This window comes from Manis javanica, chromosome 12, assembly GCF_040802235.1.
Source record: "Manis javanica isolate MJ-LG chromosome 12, MJ_LKY, whole genome shotgun sequence".
NCBI lineage: Eukaryota > Metazoa > Chordata > Mammalia > Pholidota > Manidae > Manis > Manis javanica.
The window spans coordinates 83473997-83501883 of NC_133167.1; the positions used below are offsets into that span (position 1 = coordinate 83473997).

General features: G+C 49.2%; 2 protein-coding genes across 2 annotated transcripts in view; one reads left to right on the plus strand and one right to left on the minus strand.

The window, feature by feature from the left end:
• KCNU1 (potassium calcium-activated channel subfamily U member 1) overlaps window positions 1-27887 on the plus strand; it is a 265469-nt gene that overhangs the window by 55483 nt on the left and 182099 nt on the right. The gene's annotated exons all lie outside the window — the stretch shown is intronic.
• Window positions 9479-13825, minus strand: LOC140845173 (ral guanine nucleotide dissociation stimulator-like). The gene is made up of 6 exons (XM_073218918.1): window positions 13713-13825; window positions 13272-13375; window positions 12772-12838; window positions 10497-10618; window positions 10285-10388; window positions 9479-9920 (listed from the first exon to the last, which is right to left on the minus strand). Exons 1-5 carry the CDS (start codon window positions 13764-13766, stop codon window positions 10304-10306), a joined length of 432 nt encoding a protein of 143 aa, XP_073075019.1. The 5' UTR covers window positions 13767-13825; the 3' UTR covers window positions 9479-9920; window positions 10285-10303.

Here is a 27887-nt window from a genome sequence, read left to right on the forward strand (position 1 = left end):
GAACACACTAAATCCAAAATCTCAACCTCTGCTAATAAATTTAATTTGAACCAAAGATCATCCCATACTTCTTTGTCTAGAACCTTTAGTATCTATTTCCTTCCATGTTCCCCGGAATGTATCAATATAAATTAGCAAAATCTCATAAATTGTTTTGGCTTATAAACTACCACCTTCCAGGGAAGCTCTTACAACTTTTATTATTAATCTGTGAGCTTAAGGGTTGATAGGCATAGGGTAGAGGTGGGGAAATTATGGTTCATAGACCAAACCAAGCCTGTGACCAGTACAGTCTGCCAATAAGAATGTATTTAAAATTTTTATATTTTTGAACAGCTGAAAAAAATCAAAAGAAAAATGATATTTTGTAACAGGTGAAAATTATATGAGATTCAGATTTCAGTTTTCATCAATAATATTTGCTGGAACATGGTCATGCTCATAAATTTATACCCTTCCTATATTGGCTTTTGTACCACAATGGCAGAGCTGAGTAGCTGTGACACAGTTTATATGGCCCAGGAAGCCTAAAGCATTCACCATCTGGCCCTTTAGATAAAAACTTTGCCAACTGAGAGATTACAGTGAATAGAGGTAATGATAAGGCATCCAACTGAAATGAGGTCATTGCAGGATTTCTAAATAAGAGAAGCAAGAAGGCCCGTCTCACCACACAGAGGAGGATCAGCTGCTTCAGTGGATAAAATTTTTAGCAGGGCTTGGGGGTTTAAGACATATGAGATGCATCTTAGTTTGTCCAATGTTACCATCCCAAATCTAAGGTCTCACTCCCTTCCAGTTAATGCCCTAATTATAGAATAACAGGTGTGGAGCCAAGTTGATTTGTGATTCTGTGACATGGCTAATTCATTTGGGACATGATTCTCAGCTGTTTTGGCCTAGACGTTAACAAAAAGAGAACGAAAGAGAGAGATAAAGAGAGACAGACTACTTTAAAGTCAGCACAGAATCCAAGAAGAAATAGTTTAATAAAAGCACCTGGTTGACAGGTAACAAAATATAGATGAAGCAACAGAAGATGAGGAGGCAACTCTGAGATCTGGAAAGCAGAATGTTGCCACCAACACCAGGACAGGATGTATGAATGAGGAGCTATGGACAGAATCCACAAATAAGTGCTGTTCAGCAGGAGGTGAGCCCACAGAGCTGCTTCACAGGACCAGGAAGCAGTAGCTCTGAGACACTTCCAAGCAGGGACAGAATCCATACGGAGAATCCTATAGTGTATCACACAACTCATGTAACTGTCTCTCCCAGCCTAGAGGACAGTGATCACAAGAAGCACAGTCAAGGGCGAGTGTAATGAGAATAAATACACTCCCACACCACCATGTGTATAGGGCCAGTACGTAGAGATACCATGACATTTCTGCCCTCTAATCATCCACATTGCTGAACATACTTAATAGCCAAATAGCAATGCAGCTGGGGAATGTATAGTTCCCTGTGAGACAGAGCAGGGCAGGGATAAGCAGGAAATAGGTCTGAGAGGATGTGGTGAGTGACTGACCCAAAATATGAATATTAAGAAATATTACACGATGTATAAAGAAAAAAATTTTTTGAGAAAACAAATGACATGACAAGTCAAATACTCTAATACATAACTCACAGAGGTCCAAAATGAAAGAGAAAAGGAAAAATTATCAAATATATAATATAGTACAGTTTCTCAAGTCAAAAGTAAATTAGCATCCAGATTGAAAGAGCTTCAACATTACCAGCATATTGGATCATAAAAGACACCAAGTCAATGTTTCCACAGAGAAAACAAGCAGGCCACATACACAATGAATGAGACTAAGAATGACACTGGATTTCTAAATAGAAGCTAAGAGACAAAGGAGAAGACCTTTAAAATTCTGAGGTACAATTGTTTTAAAACTAAAATTAACTGAACCATCTTTTAAAATAATTAAATACATTTTCAATAATGCAACTCCCCAACAATTTAATACCTGTTTATACTTTTTCAGTAAATTATAGGAGTATGTATTCTACCAATATAGCAAGTCATGAAAGAAGAATGTACATATTACAAAGGAGACAAGAGAGAGATTCTTGAACACCAGCTATGCCAAAAGTCTAACAAAGATTGGTGAAAAAAAAAGAAATGTCTTGGGTTAAAGAGAGGAATGTCTGAAATGTAGAAAATTAGAGGCAATTTTTAATTTTACTCAAGATTTTGGGCAAAAACCTTATGATGCAATTACTTATTTGGGAACAACCAAAAGTTATATAATAAAAGCAATTTAATCTCAATTCATTTTTTGGCTTCTCAGAAAATAAAAAGCAATTCTAATAAGCTATATAACTATAGAGGAAGAATGGAAGAGGCAGAATGTAGATATGATGAGCTGTTAGGATGTTAAATTCTCACTTTGATAATAGGAAGACAATAGATAATGTCTATCTCCTGGACTTGATATAATTTTATTATCTCTAATTCTCCTCAGTTTCCCTTACTCTGCCTTTACTGTTAAACTAAAAGTTAAAACAAAAGGGATTTTTAATTATTGGAAAAAGACATCCTGCCTGTCCTAAAGATAAGCACTTGTTAAAATTAAATGTAATGAAAAAATCCAAGCCCCTCTTCATGTCAAACAGTAGACATGAAATGTATTAATATATATAGGCAATACTAACAGAAGAGTGTCAATTTTTACATCATTAATAATCTATGCATTATATTTGTTCTGTAGTATAATTCATATAATGAAAGTTCATGAAACATAGATCTTTTCACATAAATTATGTTCCGAAATACACTGGATAATTTTCTGTTACAGCCATCATTTCTGATCCCATATAATCATACTGAAAAACAAATTTTTATGATTCTTTTAAAATGTGAATGACAGAAATTGTTGTGTATAGTGGATATATCTTGATGATAACAGGCAGGAAAACCAAACCATAGGATCTGTCAAACAATTTGAAGTATGTTACTATAAAGATGATTACACTTACAATAAAAGAAAACAACAAAAAGAAAAAATAAGTGAGCATTCAAAATAGATTCTCACTTTTTAATATTTTAAACACTCTTGTGCAAAAACAATCTAAATCAAGTGGTATGAAAATGATTTTCCACATTCTGCTCTATGGTAAAGGCTTTCTTCAGCTAGAAATTTTCTAGCTGACACATTATCTGGGCATTCTTAGGAAATTAAGGAGAGCAAATGGAGAAAACATTAAAAAATATATACCTATAGGCAAAAAGGAAGAAATCCCAATGATGTAAAGTAAAAATTACGTGGAATAAGTGATTTTAAAAGGTTTGATAAAAAATAAGATAAAATAATGTAAATGGAAGGAGAAAGGAAAAGTTGGTCTCTGAAACTGGTAAATTCTGGAGAAGATACGGACTCAGGTTATTTGGGAGCTTAATGAGTACATCTGTTCTTTGGAGTCATATTTTGAAAATGCTTAAAACCTCTGCAGAAGTTGCCAATTCTACAAACTGAAAATAAGGACTCCTACCAAATCTTAGAAATCTGTATAGCTTGTTCACTCACAGTTGCAATAGAATTGAAATGGATGGACTGCTTATGAGTGTTGATAAAAGAAGTAATGTAAAACTATGTACTTCTATTGGATGAATTAAAAATTAGATATATTCCAGACAAAATGTTGTCTTCCTGGTAATACAAAAGGCACTGAATTAGGCAGCTTATATATATATGTGTGTGTATATATATATATAATATATATATATATTATATATATATATTCCTATACAACACACAAAGAAGAAAAATCCTATTTATGAAAACTGAAGATCATCAAAGAGTAGAATATATAATTTCCTATACGAAGTGTCATGACACTTTGGAAGATATCATGAGCTTTGAAGGTTTTATTTCACAAGGCCAAAATTCTTGATATATAAAGAACACACAGCAATGCTTAATTAGTAGGAAGTAATACAGATGATCAAATGTGGAAAACAAAATTGACACAATTAAAATAAGAAACCCACAATAACAGTTCAAGATATTAACTTTTTCAAGAACTGATAGAACAAAAGGACTCAGTGAACACAGAGGGCGTGAATAGCACAGTTAAAATATTTGCTTCGTTAGTATGTACAGCAGTACAACCAACAATGCAGGATATATAAACCCTTTCCAAATGCAAACAGAACATTTACAAAATTGACCATATACTGGGCTAAAAAGGGAGTCACAATACATATCAAAGATTTTACATCATTCAGATCATGCTCTTTCACTTATATGGAATAAAACTAAATATGAACAACAAAAATATAACTTGGAAACCCCCAAATAACTTGAATCTAACCAATACAACTCTAAATTACTCAAGGGTCAAACACTTACATCCACATGTACAAATGAATAAGAAAATGACTTTAAAAAAAACTAAATCTTGACGGAAATCAGGCATATCAAAATTTGTTTTACTAGAAACAACAAAAAAACCCTGTATTGTTGTATATCTGCTCTTTGAGTAAAGATAAAATTTTAACCAGGAATACATTAGAAAATAAATAATGGATGAAATCAGTGATCCAATCTAAATCAGAGCGGCAGGGAGGAAATAACAAAGAAAAGAGGAAAGCAATAAACTGAGAAATGAACATTAAAAAATCAAGAAATCCAAACACAGTTTCTGTGAAAAGATGAGTACAGTTGATAAACCCTTGGTAAGTACTACAAAGAAAATACCATGTGAATTTTTACCACTGTCAGGAGGGCGATCTGCACTTCCAAGTTCACTGCAGCCTTTTTCACACTTGCCTATGGATGGAAATAATCTAAGTGTCCAACAGTGGATGAACAGACAAGGAAAGGTATACATACAGTCATAAAAAAGAAGAAAATCCTCCCATTTGCAATGACATGATGCACCCAGAGGGTGTAAGGCTCCGTGCAGTAGGCCAGACAGAGAAAGGCAAAAGCGCATGGTATCACTTGCACACAGAATCTAAAAAACAAAAAAGCTGGTATCATAGAAACAGAATGGCAGTGACTGGAGGGAGGAGAAATGAGAAGGGTGGGTCAAAGTTATAAGAAGTTCTGTTATAAGAAGTTCTGAACTACAAGTTCTGAAGCTCCCATGGACTGCATGGTGACTACAGTTAGTAATAGTGTTGTATACTTAAAGGTTGCTGTGAGTAGATCTTAAGTGTTCTCAACACGCACACACATGTGCGCGCACACACACACACAGGGAAGAGAGAATCAACTATGTGAAGTGATGGATGTATTAATTATCTTGATCCTGGCTATCAATGCACAGTGTATACATAGATAAATCATCACATTGTGTGCTTTAAATATATACCATTATATTTGTCCGTTATTCTGCCAGGAGGTTGGAAAAATATATTAAATGAATTAGTAAGCTGATCACTGTCAGGTATGCTCAAAGAAAACAATGTGGCCTGAGAGGCTAGAGCAGGTTAAGGGCAGCGCAAGGCTGCTAGGCAGTGCGGTCAAGGCTGAGGACGGGGAGCGAGGGAGACAGTGTAGGGCAATCTAAGCTAGTTGTGGCTGAGTAACACCTAAAATAATATATCTTTATTTGGAAATTAAAAAGTCAATGAAATTTTTGAAATTAAGGAAAAGTTTTCATTAAGTTTAAAGAAAGACAGAAAGAAAGGAAGAGGAAAGGAGCCTTGGAAGGGCAGATAGGAGCAGGAAATTTCACCACCAAAGCTTTTTCCACTATGATATACATTATTAGATGTTGAGGTAATAGTTTTGAGAGAATTTTTTCCTGAAAAAAAAAAAGGATATGGGATTTTTCAAATGTTAACCATGTGTTGAATTTCTTAAGTGCAAAGAGTGACATTTAAAGAAGGTAAAAAAGGTTGCATATAATACCATCATGAGGACTTAAGTAATTTCCAATCAGAGATTGCACTTGGAAAAATATTCCAAGTTTAAATGGACGCAGTGAGCCTGCTAGAGTAATGTAGGAATCAGTACTCCCTATTAATACTGAATAAGAAAGTGAATATAAACATACACATTCTTTTGTCTTCATCTCGTGACCAATGTATACCAGTTCACACTAGAGAACTGGACTGTTGTCTTCCTTTCATTCAGCAGAAAATAACAGGAAATGTTTGAGAACTCATAGTCTACCCAGAAATTCAGATAAACAGTGTGACTTGTATTAACTTTATGTGCATACAGGAAAGAACAGAGAGTAAAATATCAGAAATAATTCCTTAGCTCTGGGGCATCAGCCATGCGTGCCATTTGATGGGATGAATAATCCTGGATTGTGCCAAGTCAGTGAGCTATAAATCAATTTACTACATCATTGTGTAGCACTTATAATGGCAATTTTTATGTGAACTAATTTTCTAACACACTGAAATGTCATTTCACATAGAAAAATTGTAAAGAAACAAAAATTTCTTCCTTGATCCTAATACATTGATCCCTAAATGTAAGATTAAGAGAGGTGCAAAGGTTGGGTGTATCATAAAATAGGTTGAGTTAAAATAAACAAGCAAATAAACTGGACTCAATTGGTACAGCCTTGGTTTAAATAAGTTCTTTTGTATTTCCATAGGGAAGTGCAGTATGCCTGCACCCCATGCATCTAATATTGTTATTATCTGTCTGTCTGACTACATGCATATAGGGAATTTTGTAGGAAAGGAAGTGCTCTTAACTCTCATTGTCCCTCATAAGATTTTGAGTTTGGTTTCAAGCACTTTTTTATCACCTTCTCAGCAATTTTTCAACACTTACTATTTCTTTATAACAATGGTGACCAAATAATGACTGAAATAATGTGGAGTGGGAAGGGTGTTCACAAGAAATTTAAATTATATAATTATTGGAATTGAGATTTAGTTCAATTTTATTACTTTGGTAGACCTAGAAGTATTTCTACTCAGAAGTCATTTTGAAGAGTAGGTTTCTTCTAACTATATACATACATGTATCTGAGTATATACAAAGCCAAAAATTTTTCAAAGTTTTTTAGTGATAAAAAATAGTGTAAGCAAAACCCTAGTTCTTGATAAATACTTATGTACTTCAGTTTCTTGCCTATATCTCCCTATAATATTTCTGATATTTTGGAACAAAAACATCTTTCAGTACCATCTTAACATTTTCATTACAATGTCTGACTTTGTTCAAGGTTGATTATATGGGTAATACATTTAAAACTGTTTTGCTGAATTTCTGAAGGCCAAGCCCAGGCTGGCTGGCATCAAAGGGCGAAATCTATGGGAGCCATAAAAATAGTTGATTTTGTAACCACTCCTGAGGGAGTTATGAGCTGGGATCTGGCTCCTTGCAGGCTGCCAGGAACAAGGTAAGAATGACTGCATAGACGTGGTAACTGTCCCTGTGGGTCTGTTTTGTTCCTGGAGTTTACAGATAGAAACAGCACAAAGGCAAACCAAGCAGTGGAACTGAAAATTGCCACAAGACCCTTAACTGACACTCCCTTTTAGATTTGCAAAAAACCTGCAGACCTGCAGGTAGGCTTGTTAATAGCTCTGCCTACAGCTAGAGATCAGCAAATACCCCTTGCCCGAGGCTTGTGTCCCCCAAGAAGATAAGAAAATATGTACAAAATAATGATTGTCTCATCAAGGATTTGTAGAGACATCATGACCACCTGTGCTGGCGGGAGTCAGCCGACACGGGGAATTTCACGACCTCCCTCGGCCCTCACTGGCGCTCGAATGTCCGCAGTTGTTTGTCATCTCCTGCTCCCCTCCTGCTGCCCCTTCCCCAGCATAAAGGGAGCTTGAAACCAACCCTGAATGAAGATGGGCCTTCAGGACACACTAATCCTCCCATCTTCCAACTGGCCAGCTTGTTGAAAAAACTCTTTCTCTACCCAACACTCTCTGGGTATTGGATGGGGTGGCAGAGAACCGAATGTTCATGCTTACAGTTTCATAGCTTCCTCCAGGAACCCCACAAGCTACACACAATGAAGACCGTGGAATACACTGGGCAAGAGTGCCTCGTGGTGCTGGCTGGCAGGGAAGAACAGCGGCCCCTGCAGAAACTCTCCCCAAACTCATCTCTGCCTCCTTTATGATAGAAAAGCCTTGATTTACTGAGGGCTGCAGCCTGGGGCACTGGTGAAAACACCCACAGCTGAGAGAGGAGGAGGGAAGGAAGCTCTAGTTCTGGAGGGAGAGGAAGAGATACTTGCTGGGCCCGGTGTGACTTCTGGAGGATGGACGTAGGGACATTTGTGGAGACTATATCCCCAACTCCAGGAGAGTGCCTTCCTAACACTGAGTCTCATCCTAAACCTCCCAGAATTCCTCGGTTCTCTACTCCATGCCAAGCCCTCATCCTGTGCTACAATGTGTCAAGAAAAAATTACAGTAAAGAGAGCAGGGGAATCGGGAAGAGACAGACTTTATCAATAAAGACACAAAACAAAGCCAAGTGGAGAAATCCAAAGCCAAGCAGAGAACAGGCATCCCTCTTGCAAATTATCATTCCCAATAAACATAAGATATCACTAAAGGGAACTGACGATCCCCCTCTGGCTGGTACACTAAGGGTAGCCATGGCCACAATGCACAGAAACAGACCTACATCTGACTACATTAACACACACTTTCAAACTAAAGGCACAGCAGAAAGAAAGGTGTGCTCATCTCCAAGCCAAAAAAATAGTAATAATTAATTCAATTCAGCGGCTACTGCCTTTTGTAACATGTTTAGCTTTCATGAAAAAAAAAAAGTGAGAAGGAATACAGACAGGCAGGAAGAGATGTGATATGAAAGCTATAACTCATAAGAGTCAGACTGATAAATGACAAGGTGCTGAAACTATCAGGAAAAAGATTTAAAGCAACTTTAATTAATACCTTAAAGGCACTAAGGGAAAATATTAATCAAGCAAGGTCATGCCACATGTAATTCAACATCATGAATTAACTTACATGCCGGTCAGCACTGTAGGAGGGTTTCTCTTTCTCCACATCCTTGCGAACATTTGTTGTTCATAGTCTTTTCGATACTGGCCATCCTAGCTGGTGTGAGGTGATATCTCATTGTGGTTTTTATTTGTATTTCCCTGATAATTAGTGATGTGGAGTATGTTTTCATGTGCCTGTTGGCCATCTGAATTTCTTCTTTGCAGAATTATCTGTTCATATCCTCTGCCCACTTTTTTAATCAGGTTATTTGCTTTTTGGGTGTTGAGACGTGTGAGTTCTTTATATATTTTGGATGTTTACCTGTTGTCGAATGTGTCATTTACAAATACATACTCCAATACTGTAGGATGCCTTTTTTTTCTGTTGATGGTGTCCTTTGCTGTACAGAAGCTTTTGAGTTTGATGTAGTCCCATCGGTTCATTTGTGCTTTTGTTTCCCTTGCTCGAGGAGATGCATTCAGAAAAAAGTTGCTCATGCTGATATTCAGGGGATTTTTGCCTATGTTGTCTTCTAAGAGTTCTGTAGTTTCATGACTTATATTCAGGTCTTTAATCTATTTTGAGTTTACTTTTGTGTGTGGGGATAGACAATAATTCAGTTTCATTTTCCTGCACGTAGCTGTCCAATTTGCGGACACCAGCTGTTGAAGAGGCTGTCATTTCCCCATTGTATGTCCATGGCTCCTTTATCATGTATTAATTGACCATATATATACTTGGATGTATATCTGGGCTCTCCAGTCTGTTCCATTGGCTGCAGCTACGTACGGGTCCCTGAGCCTGCAGCAGCAGCCTGGGAAGCTGCCCAAGTCTGCTGATGCAAGAGGTGCAAGAGCACCTGCCCCAGCAGAGGCTCAGGATGAGCAGCGGGAGGAAGAGGAGCAGGAAGCAGACTAGGGTCCTGGGGCGCCGGGTGCCTCCTGTCCAAAGGCGAAGCTCTCCTCCGCACACAGCCAGGGTACCAGCTGGGTCGTGGGCCCGATGACAGCAGCTACAGGGCCACGCAGGTGAACAGAAGAGGCAGGTTATCCCAGGTTCCCCCCATTATCCTGCTTCCACCCTGTCCTCACTACCCTCTTTGCTCCTGGCCCTGTGCAGAGGGTCCTGTCAATCACTGTCACCCGTGGGGTCCCTGTCACGGGGAGGGTCATGAGCATCACCCACTCACAGAGGAGGAATTTGGGTCCCAGAGAGGGAGGGGAATCACCCTTGAGCCTGACAGGACTGTTCCGCAGTGGAGCAGAATCCCAGCCCAACCTGTCTTTATTACTCCCCCACACCCAACACGGCCCGAAGCTTCCCTGAGGCTGGGGAGCAGCCCACCCCTTGCGAATGGCCCCAGGCCAGAAACTTACCTGACTCTGGCCACTAAGTTTAAATGTTGCGGGACCTGAAGAACAAGAGTCCCTTTCTGCCGGCCCTCTGTCCTGGGGCCTCCAGCTGGCAGGACAGGGTGTAGCTGCAGGACAGAGGGGCACCTGTGAGTCCCTGGAGCCACATGTCAGGGGCGCTTCTCCCAGAGCCTGCCAGCAGCTGGAATCCACACATGACTCCTGCCCAGCCTCACCTCTCCTGCTCATCCATGGTTTCCACGGCCTGGAAGAAGGACCTGAAGTGCTCCTCGGGTTCCAGGTGATGCATCTTGGCCATGTGCTTGTATGTCATGATCTCACGTACGATGGAACATTCCTGGGGCAGAGGAAGGACAGGAAGCGGATAAGGAGGGGCGTGAGGAGTGGGGCAGTGGGATGGTCCCGGAACTTTGCTCATGTGGAAACCCACCTTCCCTCCAATGCCATCCAGCCCTGCCTGTTCCCACTGTTGGGTCTCTAGCTGCTCCTCCAGGAAGGCTGTCTTGATGCCACTGTCACCCCCCACCTGACAAAGCCTTGAGTGTTCTCAGCCCTGGGTGTGTTAACTTTCTCAAGACATGTTATACCCAGGAGTTGGGCCGGACAGGGTCCTGCCCAAGGGCCCTGCACCACACCTCCCTTTCTGTGGTGGGGTGCTACAGTAGCGCAACTCTGCCTCTCTCATCCCATCAGCCTGGAAGGCAGCAAGGCAGCCAAAGTGCATCAGAAACAGCGCCCTGCACCCAGAACAAGGCCCAAACCTCCCCACCCTTTCTCAAGTTGGAGGACCACTGGGGCCCTCCAAGCGGCAGGCCTGCCAGAAACAGCACCCAGACCTAGGCCAGGATCTGGGGTACCGAGGAGGGGGGACTGGACTGGGGAGCTGAGGCCAAGCATCCCACTCAACTCTCTCTGATGACACAGGGAGACGTAGGCCTCAGGCAGGAAGGCACGGCCAGCACCCCCATGTGCTTCCTGCTGTGAAGGAGCAACATCCCTCCCCCTGGGCAGGGCCTGAGGGAGAGGCCAGTACTGCTCAGAGGCTGCCCCCTGTAGCCCTCAGCCCCATCTGCCCTGGGGCCAGGACCAGGACTTAGGGGGGTCCCTCTGGCAGTCCTCTCCAAACAGCCCAGCTTCTGGGCTGTAAGGGAGAACCCCCAGGAGGCGGGAATGCCTGGTGCTGAGAGGTCCGGCTCACTAGGGTCTCTCTCCTCTTCAAAGCTCACCATCCTGACCCCTGTGCCCCTCTGGGCTCACTCACATCATTATGTTCCAGGGGTTTGTCTAAAACCAGCAGGCCGGCCGTGAGAAATCGGAAGAAGGGGACCATGCCCTGTGCCACTGGGGTGGGGAGGTGATGAGTCCCCGCCTGTTTCAGGGGCGGGCTCCCATAGAGCCTTCCCTGAACCCCTCACTCGCAGCCCCTAGCTCCACTTGGACCACCCTGTGCTGCCTCCCACCCCTCCCTTCACCTTGCTCTCCCCTCCTGTCCCGCCAAGGCCTGGCTTTTGGCCAATCCCGAGACCTGTGGTCCCTGCACCTGTCCTCCAACTCCTCCCTGTAGCCAACTGCTCTCGCCCTCCTGGTCACCCCAGTGCTGGCAGTTCACGGCTGGTGGCAGCAGGAGCAAGTGCAGGGTCGCCCCACCACCTGCAACCCTGGGCAGGTCATTTTCACCTGCTCCTCCCTATGCCAGAGTTCCCAGGGGTCCCTCAGCCATTGCCTCAACATGGAGGTCACCTCCTGCAAGGTCCAGGACACTCAGGTGCTCATCCTCCCCTCCTACATGGCCTCCCACAAACCAGAGCTTGGTTGGTGGATGCCTCGCCCAAGTCTCCTGGTACTGTGCTGTCCCCACCTCCAGCAGGCTCTCAGCCCAAGGCGATCGCAGCTCCAGCACACACTCAAACTCATGGGTGTCCTTGTGCTACGGCTGGCTGGCCTGAGAGGCTTCCTCACCTGCAGAGTGTCAGGGGAGTTCCCTCTGCCTCCCAGCGTGCCCTGAGCACTCACTGTCACCTGGCTATCACCACGGCTCCCCTCACACGACCAGGTGGGTTGGGCATAAAGCTGAAGGCCATCTTGTGCTCCCTGGACCTTGCTCACCTGGGAGGCCCACACCCCAGGGTGACAACCCTCCATGACCAGATGAGCCTGAGTCCTCAGAGGGGCAGTGATGGGCTCAGGGGGCCCTGGGGAGGGGCCGACCTTGCTCAGCCATAGGCCCCACCCCTGCTGCCAACCCAGCGCCAGCCCCAGCCCTGACCAGGAGCCTGTCCTTTGGGTCCTTACTGAATGTCAGGCTCCCAGTCAAGTGGAGGCATGGAGGGAGACACACAGGACACCTTGGGGGCCAGGTGGAGCCTACTTCTCCCATCAGCTGCCCCCTCTCACCATGCACACCTCGAGTCATCCCCAAGGCTTGGCCACAGCACAGCAGAGGACTTGCCCCAAGGATCCCCTCTGTTCAGACCTCTAACCTCCATTTACCGTAAAGAGCCACTTCCGGTTAAGCCACTTCTCCTTCATAAGCCTCTTACGCATCCTGGAGATCTTCCTAAGGGGAGGAGAGAGGAGGGAGACATGTGGCCAACAGGTGGGCCAACAGGTTGGACCCCTTTTCCACTAGCCTGCATGAGCCTTTCCTCCATGGCTCTTAGACCTGGGGAATCTGAGGCCTGCAGTTCTCCTGGGGGCGGATATGCTTTGGGGACAGGTGGCTGTCCTTGGGGCAGAGACCTCCTGCTACAGAACACATGCTGAACATCTCCCATTGGCTTCAACCCACACCTGACAAAGAAACCCGATTCCTGAGGGGGAACCGCTGGCCTAACCCACAGGGGCTCTGAGAGCCCGCGATCCTGTAAGCCCCTGTCCCCAGGGTCTGCAGCCTCCCAGGAGCCCCAGCCGACTGAGGGGACACTGCCAGACCTAGGGGTGGTGTCTCTGGTCCACTCAGGTGGCCTGGTCCCAGGGACAGGAGTACCTACCAGGAAACATGTCCCCAGGTGCATTTGAGACGACCCACAGCAGGGCTCTGCAGGGCCAAGAGAATGGCATGGAGGGATGCAAAATTCTTGAGGTCCAGACACTCCTGGGTGGGAATACTGAGCTGAGAATGCAGCCTGCTTCTGTGCTTGTGTCCCCCTATGAACCCCTGTCCTTAAGGAGACAAACACCCAGGGAGCCCAGCACACCCAGGACCTGTTGAGCAGCCCTCCTCGGTGGAGGACTGTATCTCAACCCAAGGAAGGGGCCAGGGATGGCTGTCCCACTCCCGGGGCCTGCAAGTCCAGGTCAGCACGCCCCTGGCAGGAGGGGCCCAGGGTCCGTGCAGGGTCAGACCTCAGGAATCCATCCTGAGAGTTGGCCAAGGAGGGGAGCAGGTCCCAAGAGGCAGGATGGACCCTGGGGGCTGTCCCATGGCACACCTTGGCCACCCGGATCCAGAACTCCACCACTTGGGCCCTGTCCTGGGCCGTCATGCTCGGGGCGCCGAGGCAGGAGGAGATGACGAAGTTAGCCACGTCATCAAATTTTCTGAAGATCTTATAGACGGTGGGGGCCAGGTGCAGAATGTTTCCGTTGTATGACTGGCACCCAAAGTAGGTCATGCATTTGGTCACTGCCCCTTTGGTGAGCAGCTCCTGGGGATGGCAAGGAGGGTCATTCAGCTGTGTCCACGTTGCCCCTGGCCCCAGGCAGTTACTGGTCAGATCTGGAGCCCTGGCCAATGAGGATGTGGTGTGAGCCTTGTGGCAGTCCAGGCTTTGGACCCCGTCCACTGAGGCACCCAGGAGCAGGTGCACTGGACGCCACAGTGGTGGGGAATGGTGGGGAACAGAGGGGCTTTGCGCACAGGCATCCTCACTCACCTCCTCCCTGCAGCACAAGGCAGCACAAGGCAGCTCACGCCTGCTCATCCTGGGGCATCTGCCTCCCATTCTGTCACCCCATGGATCCCACTACCCACTCAGGTGCAGTTTCCTCCCAAACAACTCCAGCCAGGCCTTTGTTGGTGTCTGTGTCTCCCATGTAGTCAGGTACATGGCAGGGGCCTCTGAAGTGTGGAGGCTGTGGAGCCTGCCAGGCCAGTGGCCTGAGGACCTAAGGCCCTGGCAGCACTTCCCTGAGCACCCCTCCACTACCCTGCCCCTCCTACCCCTGCAGGCCCTACCCACCTTCCCTCCACTATTCCTCATTGGTCTGCAAGGATCCCTATATGCCAGCCCTACTGTCCCTGTGGTCAGTGAAGCCTTGGGGGTGAGGAGAGTTTCTAAGGGCACATGGTAGGAAGCTGGGATGTGGGCCCAGATCACAGGAGTGCACATCAGGGGACAGCAGGTCTGGGGCAGCCCATGGCACAGGAAAGGCCCACCCCCACTTCGAGCCCGCTGTGCTCACCGCATACATCAGGGTCAGCTGCTCGGCCACCAGGCGGTGGGGGAATGCCAGGATGGTGGGCTCCTTTTCCCCTGACACGACGTGGGTGCTCACAGCACAGGGCCTGGTGCGCTCTGGAGGTGGCTCTGGCACTGCCAGGCCCGATGCCCTTCTGGCAGGCTCCAGCTCACGGCCCACCACCGGGGCTGAGGTCACTGCTGGGACATCCTGCGGCTCTGCAGGGTCTGGAGCAGGTGACACCAGCCGTAGCTCCAGAACAGGGGTCTCAGGGAGCTCCTGAACTGGCTCTAGCCACGAAGCCAGCCCTCCCCGTGTCTCTGGAGCCAGCTTCATCTGTCGTGGTTCTGGAGCAGGCAGGACACAGAGAAAGGGTCACCCCAGGGCTGATTCCCCACACCTTACAATGACAGAAAAGCCCTCACTGCCTTGAAGGCAACCCCAGTCCAGGAAGCCCACCCTAGACGGTCCCCTGGCTGCAGCCCCTCACCTTCCAGCTCTGCCACAGTGGGCCCCAGGTGCTCCTGGACCAAGCAGTGGAGGGCTTGGCCCTCCGGGATGGATGAAAGCTGGGTGCCATGTACGACACTGGTCACATCATCGGGCTCCCAGGCTTGGCACCTAGCCTGGCCCATCCCATGGCTGGGGGAAGGCCTGGGGGTGGAAGAGTGAGAAGCCTGGTCTTCCCAGCCACACTGCCCTCCTGGCCCACCCTTGTGTGGGCCTGGCCACTCTGTAGTCCCCTGCCTGTCCAGGCATCTGCCCCTCCCCCTTCCTGACCCTGTGTGCCTATCCTGGGACCTCATCCTTTCCCATCCTCCCAAATATGAAGTCCCCAGTCATCAGCCTGCCTTTGGGAATCCAAAGATCAGTGACCTGCTGGGTTCTGCTGTGCTCCCCCTGCCCCAAGCCCCTAACTCCTGTCCCCCATTCTGTGCAGATGGGCAGTGCCCCCTCTGGGCCCAGTGAGTGCTCACATTTCCAGTTCCTCATCTGGCCCCTTGTCATCCCCTGTGTTACACGAGGAGGCCGTGAGAGCATCTCCCGTGATGCTCCCCGGCCGTGACCTGTGGTTGATGCCTGAAGTGACTGTCCAACTCCACAGGGTCCCAGTATTGTGTCTGCTTCCTTCACTCAGTTATGCTAATAGTCCCCAAAGGGCCTGCACAAAGTGAGTGCTTCCTACCTATTGTTGCTGAAGGAAGTCCTACCAGAACCTTCCCAGGTACCCCTCTGCTGCCCCCAGAGGTCCCTCATGTGGCCACGGTGAGGAAAGGGACCAGTCCCAGCCACAGGGAATTGCAAGTCTCTATGCCAAAGGCTGTTTTCCATGTGCTTTTGCAAATTGAGTCCCCTGACGGGTGAAGCCAAAGGCTTTTCATCGGGTATAGAGAAGTAATAGCCCCAAAGTGGCCCTGCTTGGCAGGTAGTCCTTTCTATACCGCCAGGCGCCAGGGGAGCCCCTTTAGGGCTCCTCCCGTGTTCCCCATGGGTACCCTAACAGGTTGATCACCAGCCACCCTGCCTGTCAGAGGAGCACGCTGCGGCTCAGACACATGTGGGGACACTCAAGACACACAGAGGGCTGTGGGCAGAGGCCCGACTTGGCCGAGGAGGGGATGGAGGATCACCTGGTGGCCTGCTGGCCTGTGCTGGACTGGTCAGTGTCTTCAGGAGGGAGTGAGGACTCAGGAGTGCTCCAGCTGATGTTTCTGGCTGGCTCCACTCGTGCCGTCCTCATTGTCCATTTCTTCCTCACACCTGTCCAGGGAGCCCTCCGCCTGTGGACCTTATTCGCACGGAGAGTTGACTCCTCTTCATGCTGAAGGGGGCAGGGGGCATATCGTCAGCGGGAAACCCGGGAACCACCAGGACGAGGGAGGTTTGCAACTCACCCAAGAGTCCCCAGCCCTCTGGGGTGCAATCAAGGAGAGGGAAGGGGTGCCCCCAGGGAATGAGATTCCAGGCCCTCTGGAGAGGGACTGTCACCCACTCTCGTGGGGAAGCCCTGGGAGGGCCCTGGCAGGCCGCCAGATTTGGAACGGTGTCCTTGGTGTAGACAGCCTGGCCCAGGTCTAGGGAGATGGAGTAGGTGGATCCATCCACCAGCTCCATGCTCCCCAGGGTGGAGCTCCAAAAAGCTAGTGCCTAGTAGCTTGGGAGGTGCCACCTGGGGCTGCCTGGACCTCCCCTCGAGGAAATGTGGGCCTCAAACCCTGCTCCTTACATCAGGCACACAGGGCCATCTGCATAGGACTCGTCCCTGAGGGAAGGAGAGGACACCCCCTAGGCTCAGGACTAACATGTGGGTGGAAGTACCTGGTCCCAACACTCACCTCCATGTCCTGAATGATGAGAGCAGAGGTGTGACACTGACTGCCCCACCAGGGGGCCACCACCTCACAACATGCTGGCACCCAGGAATGGCCCCCCTCCTCCCCAGCCTTCAGTCCTGCCGATACCGCACACCCACCACACACACACAGAAGGGGCGGAGGGGAAGGTCATCCCGGGATGGGTCACACTTGGGGCCTGGACCTGGTGTGGCCCACTCTGGGCTGCCCTGTGTTACCTCGGGGTTCCTTGGACAACACAGACAGAGGCGTTGGAGGTGGTCTCTGAGCCAACGCCCACAGCGAGCAGGAAGACTGTCCCTCTTTGCTTCCCTGACTTCCATGTCTTCAGAAGGCTCTGCACAACAAGACCGTATGTTGCTCTGTCGAGCGTCTCTGGTCAAGTGAGCAGGACTGGGGTCTGTGACCAGGAACTGGGCACCAGGTCACAATTCAGGTTCTACTGGGCGTGTCATCAGTGATATCACTTCCTGAAGGTTTCATTTTGTGGGCCCCTCCCTGCATTCAGACTCGTCCACATGCCCCTCTGGGCTGCTGACTGCCCATCCACCTGGCCCCCTTGCCATGCATGACTACACAAATCTCCACCAGAGCCCTCCCCTCGCTCTTTGGGTCCCAGGGTCCCAGCTCTTAGGAGACGAGCTTAGCTGAGACCTCTTTTTCTCACCAGTTCCCTGTCCTGCTGAAGCCACAGTGCCTCCCAGGAGCTGCCCAACATCTCAACCTGCACAGGCAGGGTCATGCCAGACATTCTTCCCTAGGGGCATCCTCAGGGATATACGGATGACACCTCCAACTCCTGGGGGCTGGTGTCACGTGTGTCTGACGCACAGACTCAGAGATGGACGAATGCCAACCAAGCTTGGCATGGAGTGTGGAACATCACGCAAGTCAGGCCCGATTCAGGCCATGTGAACTTGGGCAAGTCACCTCCCCTCTATGCCATTTTCAGGTGTGTACCTTGAAGGGGTGGCAATGAGAGGAGATGAAGGTGTTCTCATCTATTTCCAAGGCATCCAGCTTCCAGAGGTCTCTGTTATCTGAGGACCATACCCCAGTGCCTCCTGTTGGCATATGTGGTGGGCAGCCTGTGTGGTGAACCCAGTAATCCCTCCTCCTAGAAAGCACATACCCTGTGACCACTGCGTGGCATGAACAGCACAGCCGAGGGGATGTGCTGTCTCAGCCACCTTTCATGACAACCAGTCAGTCACTTCCCCACTTTTCATGCTCTCCGTCCAAAAGGGTCCTGATGCAGCCCAGGGCAGTGAACTTGGGAGCCCGTATGTGTTACGGCTTCTACGCATGTATTGTTTCAGACATAAGGGAGTGAGGTTTGGATACACTGAGAAAATGGATATGTTCATCCGTTTTGTTCATGGTTTGGCTTATTTAGGGAACAAATGTTATGGTTAAGATTGCAGAATAGGGACGGAGCTACTAGCTCATGTTCAGCATCCAGCTTTAAACACTTAATAGGCATTTGACTGTGGGTGAGTCACAGACCTTGTTAGCATGGACCTCAGTTTCTCCACCCGTCCCTTGGCCATCATCATAGGATCTTGATTACATGAGGTCACAGAGAGCATTGAAGGAGTTACCATGGGAAGAAGGCTTGGAAGGCCTGGCACATCACAAGTGCTTCATCAGAAGGCTTGGAAGGCCTGGCACATCACAAGTGCTTCATCACAAGTGCTCAGCCCTGGAGGCAGCAGAGGAGGCAGCAGGGTAAAGTGGCTTCCCTGACGACTCACCCATCTCTAGTTTTATATCTTTGTGATCTGAGAAGGGTGAGTTGCTGTATTTCCCTGCTAGTTGGAAAACATGCAGCACTCAGCAGGAGGAGCCGGGGACAATGACGGGGTGGGACCAAGGAGAGGGTTGTTGCTGAGCCTGCCGACTGAGGCGCCAACCCTCCCATATTGAAGGCTTATAAACAAATTTAAAAAGGAAAAAAGAAATCCATAAAAATTGAATCAATGAACAAATGTTGGTGGTACAATGCACTGAAGTGAGCCCAAGGGACTTCCTGTGGACTTGAGCATGGGAAAAAGGAGATACAGATAACGTGACTGTAAAACAATTCTAGGTAAAAAACTAGCCATTCTGAATTTAATTTGGATGTGTACAGGCACTCCTGGCATCCATTTGGTTGGTACAATTTCAGTCTTTTTGAATTTAGTAAGGCTCTTTTTGTGCCTAGTATATGGTCTGTTCTTGAAAATGTTCCATATGTGCTTGAGAATAATGTGTATCCTGCTGCTTTTGGATGTAGAGTTCTGTAGATGTCTGTTAGGTCCATCTGTTCTAGTGTGTTGTTCAGTGCCTCTGTGTCCTAACTTATTTTCTCTCTGGTTGATCTGTCCTTTGGAGTGAGTGGAGTGTTAAAGTATGCTAGAATGAATTCATTGCATTCTATTTCCTCCTTTAATTCTGTTAGTATTTGTTTCACATATGTAGGTGCTCCTGTGTTGGGTACATAGATATTTATAATGGTTATATCCTCTTGTTGGATTGAGCCCTTTATCATTATGTAATGTGCTTTGTCTTTTGTGACTTTCTTTGTTTTGAAGTCTGTTTTGTCTGATACAAGTACTGCAACTCCTGCTTTTTTCTCCATATTGTTTGCATGAAATATCTTTTTCCATCCCTTCACTTTTAGTCTGTGCATGTGTTTGAGTTTGAAGTGAGGTTCTTATAGGCAGCATATAGATGGGTCTTGCTTTTTTATCCATTCTGTTACTCTGTGTCTTTTGAGTGGTGCATTCAGTCCATTTACATTTAGGGTGATTATCTATAGATATGTACTTATTGCCATTGCAGGCTTTGGATTCATGGTTACCAAAGGTTCAAGGGCAGCTCCTTTACTATCTAACCATCTAACTTAACTCACTTACTAAACTATTATAAGAACAGTCTGATGATTCTTTATTTCTCTCCCTTCTTTTTCTTCCTCCTCTACTCTTTATGTTAGGTGTTTTATTCTGTCCTCTTTGTGTTACCCTTGACTCATTTTGTGGATAGCTGGTTTTATTTGGCCTTTAGTTAGTATTTGGTTGGTCTACTTTCTTGGCTGTCGTTTTATTTTCTCTGGTGACAGCTCTTAGCCTTAGGCATACTTCCATCTAGAGAAGTCCCTTTAAAATACATTGTAGAGATGGCTTGTGGGAGGCAAATTCCCTCAACTTTTGCTTATCTGGAAATTGTTCAATCCCTCCTTCAAATTTAAATGATAATCTTGCCAGATAAAGTATTCTTGGTTCAAAGCACTTCTGTTTCATTGCATTGAATATATCATACCATTTCCTTCTGGCCTGTAAGGTTTCTTCAGAGAACTCTGATGATAGCCTGATGGGTTTTCCTTTGTAGGTGATCATTTTTCTCTCTCTGGCTGCTTTTACTACCCTGTCCTTCTCTTTGCTCTTAGCCGTTTTAATTATTATGTGTCTTGGTGTTGTCTTCCTTGGGTCCCTTGTGTTGGGAGATGTGGACTTCCATGGTCTGAGAGACTATTTCCTTCCCCAGATTGGGGAAATTTTTAGCAATTATTTCTTCAAAGACACTTTCTTTCCCTTTTTCTCTCTGTTCTTCTGGTACCCCTATAATGCGAATATTGTTCTGTTTGGATTGGTCACACAGTTCTCTTAGTATTTTTTCATTCTTTGAGGTCCTTTTATCTCTCTCTCTGCCTCAGCCTCTCTGTATTCCTGTTCTCTGATTTATATTCCATTAACAGTCTCTTCCACCTCATTGAGTCTGCTCTTAAATCCTTCCATTGTTTGTTTTATTTCTGTTATTTCCTGCCTGAATTCATCCCTTAGCTCCTGGATATTTCTCTGTAGCTCCATCATCATGCTTATGACTTTTATTTTGAATTCTTTTTCAGGAAGATTGGTGATTTCAGTCTCACCAAGCCCTCTCTCTTGTGTTGAGGGATTTGGGACTAAACAAGGTTCTTCTGCCTTTATATGGCAATGGGAATGGTGGCCAGGGAGTGGCGCATGTGTCACCTGGGAGAACAAAATCCCTTCCTGCTTGCCGGTCGCCTTGCCAGTCTCCGCTGTCTGTGCCAGTTGACCGCACACAGGGAGCAGCCTCTGGGTTAATCCCCTGAGCTGCCGTAGGTGGGGCAGCCCTTGTGATAGCGTAGGGCACTGGTTGGGGTTGCACGCAAGTGGTGCGTGTTCTGCCGTGATAACAGAGCCCCTTTGTGCCTTCCGGACTCTGCGCCCATCTCCGCTGTCTGTGCCGGTCAACCGCACGCGGGGGGACAGCCTCTAGGTTTGGGCCAGTTAGTCGTGCGCCTGGAGAAGCTTCTATGCTAAGCTGTGTGGTTACTGTAGGCAGGGCTACTCCCGGGCTGTTCCACAGCAATGGTGGGTCAGCTGGTTTGCTTGTAGTGCTGGCGAGGGGGAAGGAATGGCAGGCTGCCTATCACCTCAAGTGGGTTTGGAGCTGCGTCGTCACCCAGGGGGATAGGGCACCTGAAGTTCCTTAAAGTTCCCAGCCTGCTGGGCTGAGTGTGCAGGACGATTTTGTCCACCTGTTAAACCCTTGGCCCTTTAAGACTTTTAAAGCACCTGCTTTTCTTTTGTCCCAGGGCAGTGGCTGTGGGAACCTGTTCACAGTCTCAGTCTCGAACCTTGCTTTTCTGCTCCTCCAGTATCCAGTGCACCATGCAGTATGTGCCTGTGCTCCTGGGGCAGACCAGCAGGGCTGGTCATTCAGCAGTCCTGTGCTTCCCCCGCCTGTGAGCTGGTGGGGGGAGTGCTCGGGTCCCGCTGGCTCACAGCTTTGTTTCCTACCCTTTTCCTTGAGGTGTTGGTCTCTTGGAGATGTAACCTGGCTCGCGTACTGTGTCTTCCGGTCACTCTTTTAGGGATAGTTGTACTCGCTGTATTTTCCAAATATATATGGTTTTGGGAGGAGATTTCCACCATCCTACTAACACGGCTATCTTGAGAATCTCCCCATGTGTTTGTTTCTTTCTGTGTCTTATGTCTTCCGGTTCATGAACCATTTCGCATTGCCTACGACAGGCCTCGGGGTCGCCTCGTATCCAGAAAGAAGGTGAGCAAGAGCGTGAGGCCACACACACTGAACAGTCAGAATTAGAGTTTCAAAGGACACTGTAGGTTGTGACTAAGGTATACTTGCCCTTCACACTGGGTGCTAGTGTGTCAAGCACCACAGACAGCCTTTTCTCCTGGGGACTGTTTAAAGCTGTTGCTTTGCCCAAAGCACAAGAGGCAGTATTAGTCCACTCAGTGGTGTGTGGTGGATTGGAGGGGTGAACAGATGATGTCTTGGCTCTTGAGAAGGTCGGATCTGGTGGCTGTAACAGCGGTAAGGGAGTACCTGATGGCTAGTGGGCTGTGTGTTGAGCATGTGCGCATCAACTCCTGGGCACCTGTGGGCCAGGCCCCATCTGCCCACCTGGACGCAGTGAGCAGGGCCAGCGGGCAGAAATATGTGGTGGGTGTATTGTGGGTACAGAGAAGCAAGTGGAGGGGAGACTGGGCATAGAGTGGGTTCAGAGGTATTCCTTAATCTGGGAGGCTGGGGAGAGGCCCCAGGGTAGTCTCAGGTTACCAGGGAGCCCTTGTGGCCTCAATGGAGGGATGGGGGTGGGGAAAGGCCGCCAGGACCCACGGCATGTGGGTGGATGTCAGCCCTGTGGCCCCTTCCCTGAGGGGAGGCCCTATGGACTGAAGGTGGGGGTTTGGGTAGAAGATGTGGCTGTTGGGAACAGCCTGGGTGTGGGAAGCCTGCAGAGCCAGGACGAGGAGGGGTCCAGGGTTGGGTGTGGTTGGTGTGGCCAGGAGTGCAGGGCCACTCTAGGGTTGGCGGGAGCAGGTAGGACAGAGCTGTCATTGTCTGAAATGGGGACCCCTGTTGGGAGGAGGGCAGGTCATTGGAAGGAGACATGGTACACTCCGACAGCCCAGTGGACAAGGTGAGGGTGCATTAAGGCAGGATGAGGTCGTATAGGACCCATGGAGACATCGCAGGTTCTTGGAGCTCGGGCACTGGGCAGAGAAGCAGGTGAGGTGTGTGCTGGTGTCCGGTGGTGCGGAAAGCCTGTGTGGTGGCGCAGACCTGTCCCAGTGTCCTGTGTCAGTCTCTAGGGCCAGAAGAAGCATCCTTGTGGCCTTGGCACAGCAGAGAGGTTGGAGCTCGTGGCCCTGACTGGCACACTGGGTTGTAAGCTGAGCCAGCATCTGGGGATAGGTCTCGTGGTGGGTGAGGGCGAAGCCAGCTTCAGCCTGGCCCCCCAGATCTGGCCTCTAGCTCCGGAGCCTCCTTTTGTACCTCTGTAAAGTGGGATGCTTGCATTCCCTGCAGGGAGGAGGCTCCCCAATCCCTCTGCGCACAGCTGCCTGGCCCGTGGACCCCAGGAGACCAGACAGGGAGCTCCCTGGACATAGACTGAACACTTGCAAAGATCTGGCCTGGCTGAACGGCCCATCCCTGCCTTTCCCCTCCCACACTTTGTCCCCCTCTCAGACCCCATCCCCCGGCTGCCCTAGGCGAGGGAGGGGCCCTCTCCAACTTCCCAGGCTGTCCTCAGCGGGGTGTGACCTGGAGGAGAGCCCCAAGTGGGTGTCCATGAGTATTCATGAGTGACAGAAATCCAGGGAGCCCAAATTTCTGCCGGGGTTCCTGCCCTTCCACCCGCAGGGCCCTCAGAGGCCCCCTCTGTACTCCCTCCTCAGTGGGGGCTGCTCTGTGCCAGGAAGGCTTCCGAGACTGCAGAGATCTGGAAGGCCGCAGGAGTCAGTGAAGCCATGGGGCTGGGCTAGAGCAGGGAAGGCCTAGGGATCCGACTTCCCATGCGGCCCGTCTCTGCAGCAGGGTCACCCCTTCCCCTCTCCAATTCCAGGGGCCTTCCTGCCTCAGGCCTTGGGTCCTGGTGCCCCCCAGCCTAGGGTGAGCCCTCCGGTCATCACAGAGCCACCCTCTTTATCCAGGTCTCCGCTCAGGGCTCTTCCTCCCCACCTGAGCCCCAGGGCTGCTTCTGGCCCCATGGAGTCTCCTTACAGTCTGGCAGCAGGAGTGGCCCTGGGGAAGCCCACGAGGCTGGTCTGGCTTGGTTCTGGGGGGGGGGCACCTCTCTTCACAACCTTCAGAAGTCCCAGCCCAGCAGGGGAGTGTCCTCAGGAACCCGGAGGCCACCATGGCTTGACTCTGAGTGTCTGGAGAGTCAGGAGCCATAGGGCGCCCCAGTACCGGCCTGCAGCCAGGGGCAGCACGGGACGGGCTGCAGCCCACGTGCCACGCTCTTCTCTCCTCAGAAACCCAAGGGTTTTGACTTCACCCAGCAGAAGCTGACTGACAAGAACCTGGGGTTCCAGATGCTGCAGAAGATGGGCTGGAAGGAGGGCCATGGCCTGGGCTCCTGTGGGAAGGGCATCAGGGAGCCGGTCAGCGTGTACCGGCAAGCGCTGAGGGCGGGGCGGGGGGGACTGTGCCCGGGGAGATGAGCCTTTCTCTGGGATTCTGCTCCTGAGCCCTTTGACCTGCAACCTGATTCCTAGTCTCCCTTGTGTTGAACATGGCCTCCAGCTAGCAGTTAGTTGTTTTTAACTAAGGGAGTCTTCAGGTGAGAAGCAGGTCATTATATACATAGATGTTTACCTGGCTCTGTGCTAGCACAGACTATTTAAGTGGCTTCTCGGTCCATGCCATTTCGGCCACCTTCATTATTGCCATGAAAGCTGAGTGGTAATTCTGGGTAGTTATACCAAGAAGCACTTTTCTTTTCTGGGAACCCATAAGCATGCTGGCCAGAAAGGAGAACACAGCCCAGAGTTTAAGCCCCATTAACACACAGCCAGCATTCTATGTAAAACCGAGCCTAGCACCTGCCGGGGGAGGTTTCTGCTCTTCCCAGGGGCTTCTGAGCGTGGCCTCAGAGGTCCTACCTACTGCACCGGTGAGTACCCTGTTCCCCACTGTGAGCCACGTCTTCACACCCCTTTTCTGTGCCGTCACCCTGTCCCGCGTGCCTGTCCCTTCCTGGCTGCTGTGCCACAGCCAGTGTCCCAGTGGCCAGGCTCAGGGCTCCAGGCGGCTAACTCTGTGTTCTGCTCCTAGGGGGACGGCCTCAGAAGGGGAGGGGTTGGGCACTGACGGGCAGGAGCACAAAGAAGACACGTTTGACGTGTTCCGTCAAAGGATGATGCAGATGTACCGACATAAACGGGCCAACAAATAGGTATGTGAACCCCAGTGGGGCACTCTGCCCACACTGGCGGTCCCGTACACGGAGACGATTTCTCCAGAAGAGTTGGTGTTACCCACTCTTCAAAAGCCGAACATCAAAATACCATAAAAAGAAAATCAGAAATTTCTGTGAGGGAAACAAGTGTCTGGACACAGACAGGTCCCACCTCTCACCTTCCAGTACTGGCTGCAGGGCTCTCAGGCCCAATTGCGCTCGGCCAGGGAGCAGCCCAGTGTCGTGCGGGCAGCGTGAGGACACGGCGCACGGCCAGCTGCCCCCAGCACCCCCTTCTCAGGTCTTCACACCTGTTCCTTCTCAAAGGCCTCAGGCCTGAAAACACCCTCATCTTCCTCTCTTTAGCTGCCCTCCCCACGCATGATGATTTCCGACTCAGTTTTGAACAAAATCATTCTTTCCCTGAATAGATGAAAACCATTGGTGAGAAAGATAAGGCTTGAAGAGGCAATTACTCTTAACACGCCACCTCTGTCCCGGATCGGCCCTGCAGCCTGAGCCCAAGTAGGTGTGGTGGGCGCCCCAGCAGCCGCCCCACAGTCCGGCAGGCCTGGGTGCAGAGCTGCCTCTGCCTTTACTTTCCTTAAAGATACAAACGCACCATTTCCAGCCTGCTTTTGCCCCACCTCCTCTTCCCAGTGCTATTGTCGTCAGACCCCCTCGTTTCTCAGTTCCTCCTCAGAAGGCGGTGCAGTGCCCCTGCAGTGCTCGGGAGCTGGCTTCTGTCCCTGTCCCCATTCGTCCTGCAGGCACTGCTGTCCCGGCGAGCTCTGTTAGCAAACTTAATGCTAAAACGGGCACAGAATGTCTTCTCATTGTCTCCAGAATTTAAGCTTCCAGAATTTAAACGTGAACAGAAATTGCTTATAGCGAACTGTACTCTGGTACAGCCTGTTGGTAGGAGCTCTGAAGCTCTTTGAGTGAGCGGAGATTCCATGACCATCTTATTCCTGAGGTCTTATCTCTCAATGCATCCCCAGAGACTTGACGAAACTTTAGGAACACTATAACAACAGCTACATTCAATGGGAGCCATCTTTACACCATGAAGCTTTCCCCAGATGTTGGGGTGGGTGAGGAACCTCCAGGGCCCCTCCTTGTGCATGTGTGGCAGGGTGAAGAAGCGCTTTATTAGCCCTTAGTGTAGAACAGGCAGGGTCCCCTTGGAGTGAGCTGCCCAGCTGGCTGCTTTTTCTAGGTGCATGGTCGCCACCCCTCCATCCATCCGCCAGCGCTCTGCCTCTTGGAACCACATATGGAATTCAGGCTGTGGGCAGCAGTGTTGACGTTTTAAGTACACGCCCAACAAAGTCGGGAAAACTTAGGATCCTGCTGACGTGACAGGCTTTGGGCACAGCAATAACCAACCTCATTGGCCACTGTTTTGACTGCTTAAAGCCACAGGCCTTCCCAGCTTAGGCCAGGGTCCTTTGGTTCTTACCAGTCACACCTCTCAGGTTGCGTCCTTCATGTCAGGTGTAGCCCCCAGGGCTCTGCCCGCCTCTGGTCATTTCTGTTGCCTTGGCAACTGGCAGGTGTTTGTGACCAGATGGGCGCTGGAGGGTGCCTCCGCAGAGCCGAAGCAGCCAACTGGCAGGGGTGGTGTCTGGGGAGCTACAACTACCCTGGTTCATCTCCTTCCTGACCTCCAGCAGCCTCCTGTGGTGGCCCGGGTCAGCGGCCCCTTGGCCTTTGAGAGCTCCTGTGGGCCCTGAGCGAGGCATGCATCCCCAGCACAGGCCTGAGCATAGAGAGCTCTGACCAGCATATTCACTTTGTCCCATATGCTCACTCTTGGCTTCTTCCACTTTTATTTGTAAGTAAAATGCTTTAGGAATCCCGGGGGTAGGCACTGTGCCTGCAGCTACCTGCCCTTCCTCTTGGGACATCACGCTTTGAGCTGACAGCTTGTGAGCCTTTGGCAGACATCAAAGAGAACACCTACCTTTTTTCCTGGGAAGTTCTCTGAGCCCTCAGGTGACACTTTGTGGACTCGATGCTGGGACAGCAAGGGCACTGTGAGGGACGGGATGGGGCATGGCGGTGCGTCCTCAGGCCCGCGGCTGGCTGAGGAGCGTGCACGCCAGCCCTCCGTGCCCGCCCTTGCCCTTTCAGGGGAGGCCGCTCTGTGGGGAGCATGCACTGAACACGACGTGTGCTTGCGTAGCCTTGTCAAAGTCACAGTGTCTTTTCTGTCATTCTAGTTCCAGGGTCTCTTCCGTGAGGACAACAGGCATCCGGAAAGTGCTAACCCGCCACTCTGGGTGCTTACTGTCTCTGGCTTGTTTCTGTCCCTGGAAATCAAATAGAGAATTTTAGCATTTTTGATCCTTGGTAAAACCTAGAAGACATTTGTGATGTTACAAAATGGAAGTTTTTGGGTTTTTTCTTCTCCTTTTTTTTCTTTTTAAATCTAAGAAGTTGTGAATGTTCTTAATCATTCAGCAGTGGCAATAAATGTAGAGGAAACCCAATTTTCCAGTCTCTGTTGATGTTTCTTTAAAATCAGAGAAGTTAGGGAACACATGGTGCATGTTGTGGCACCTGTGTGGAACCAGCCAGAAGAGGGCTGCCCCCCACGCGTGCCCTGGACAAGCCAGGACCTGCTG

Excerpts from the sequence above, each read along its gene's own strand:
- LOC140845173 (XM_073218918.1), bottom strand. The coding sequence starts at position 13,766 with ATGACGGCCCAGGACAGGGCCCAAGTGGTGGAGTTCTGGATCCGGGTG. Across the intron at positions 12,839-13,271 it reads ACCTGGGGACATGTTTCCTG|GAAGATCTCCAGGATGCGTA; the intron begins GTAGGTACTCCT and ends TCCTCCCCTTAG. Across the intron at positions 10,619-12,771 it reads ACCGGAAGTGGCTCTTTACG|GAATGTTCCATCGTACGTGA; the intron begins GTAAATGGAGGT and ends CCTCTGCCCCAG.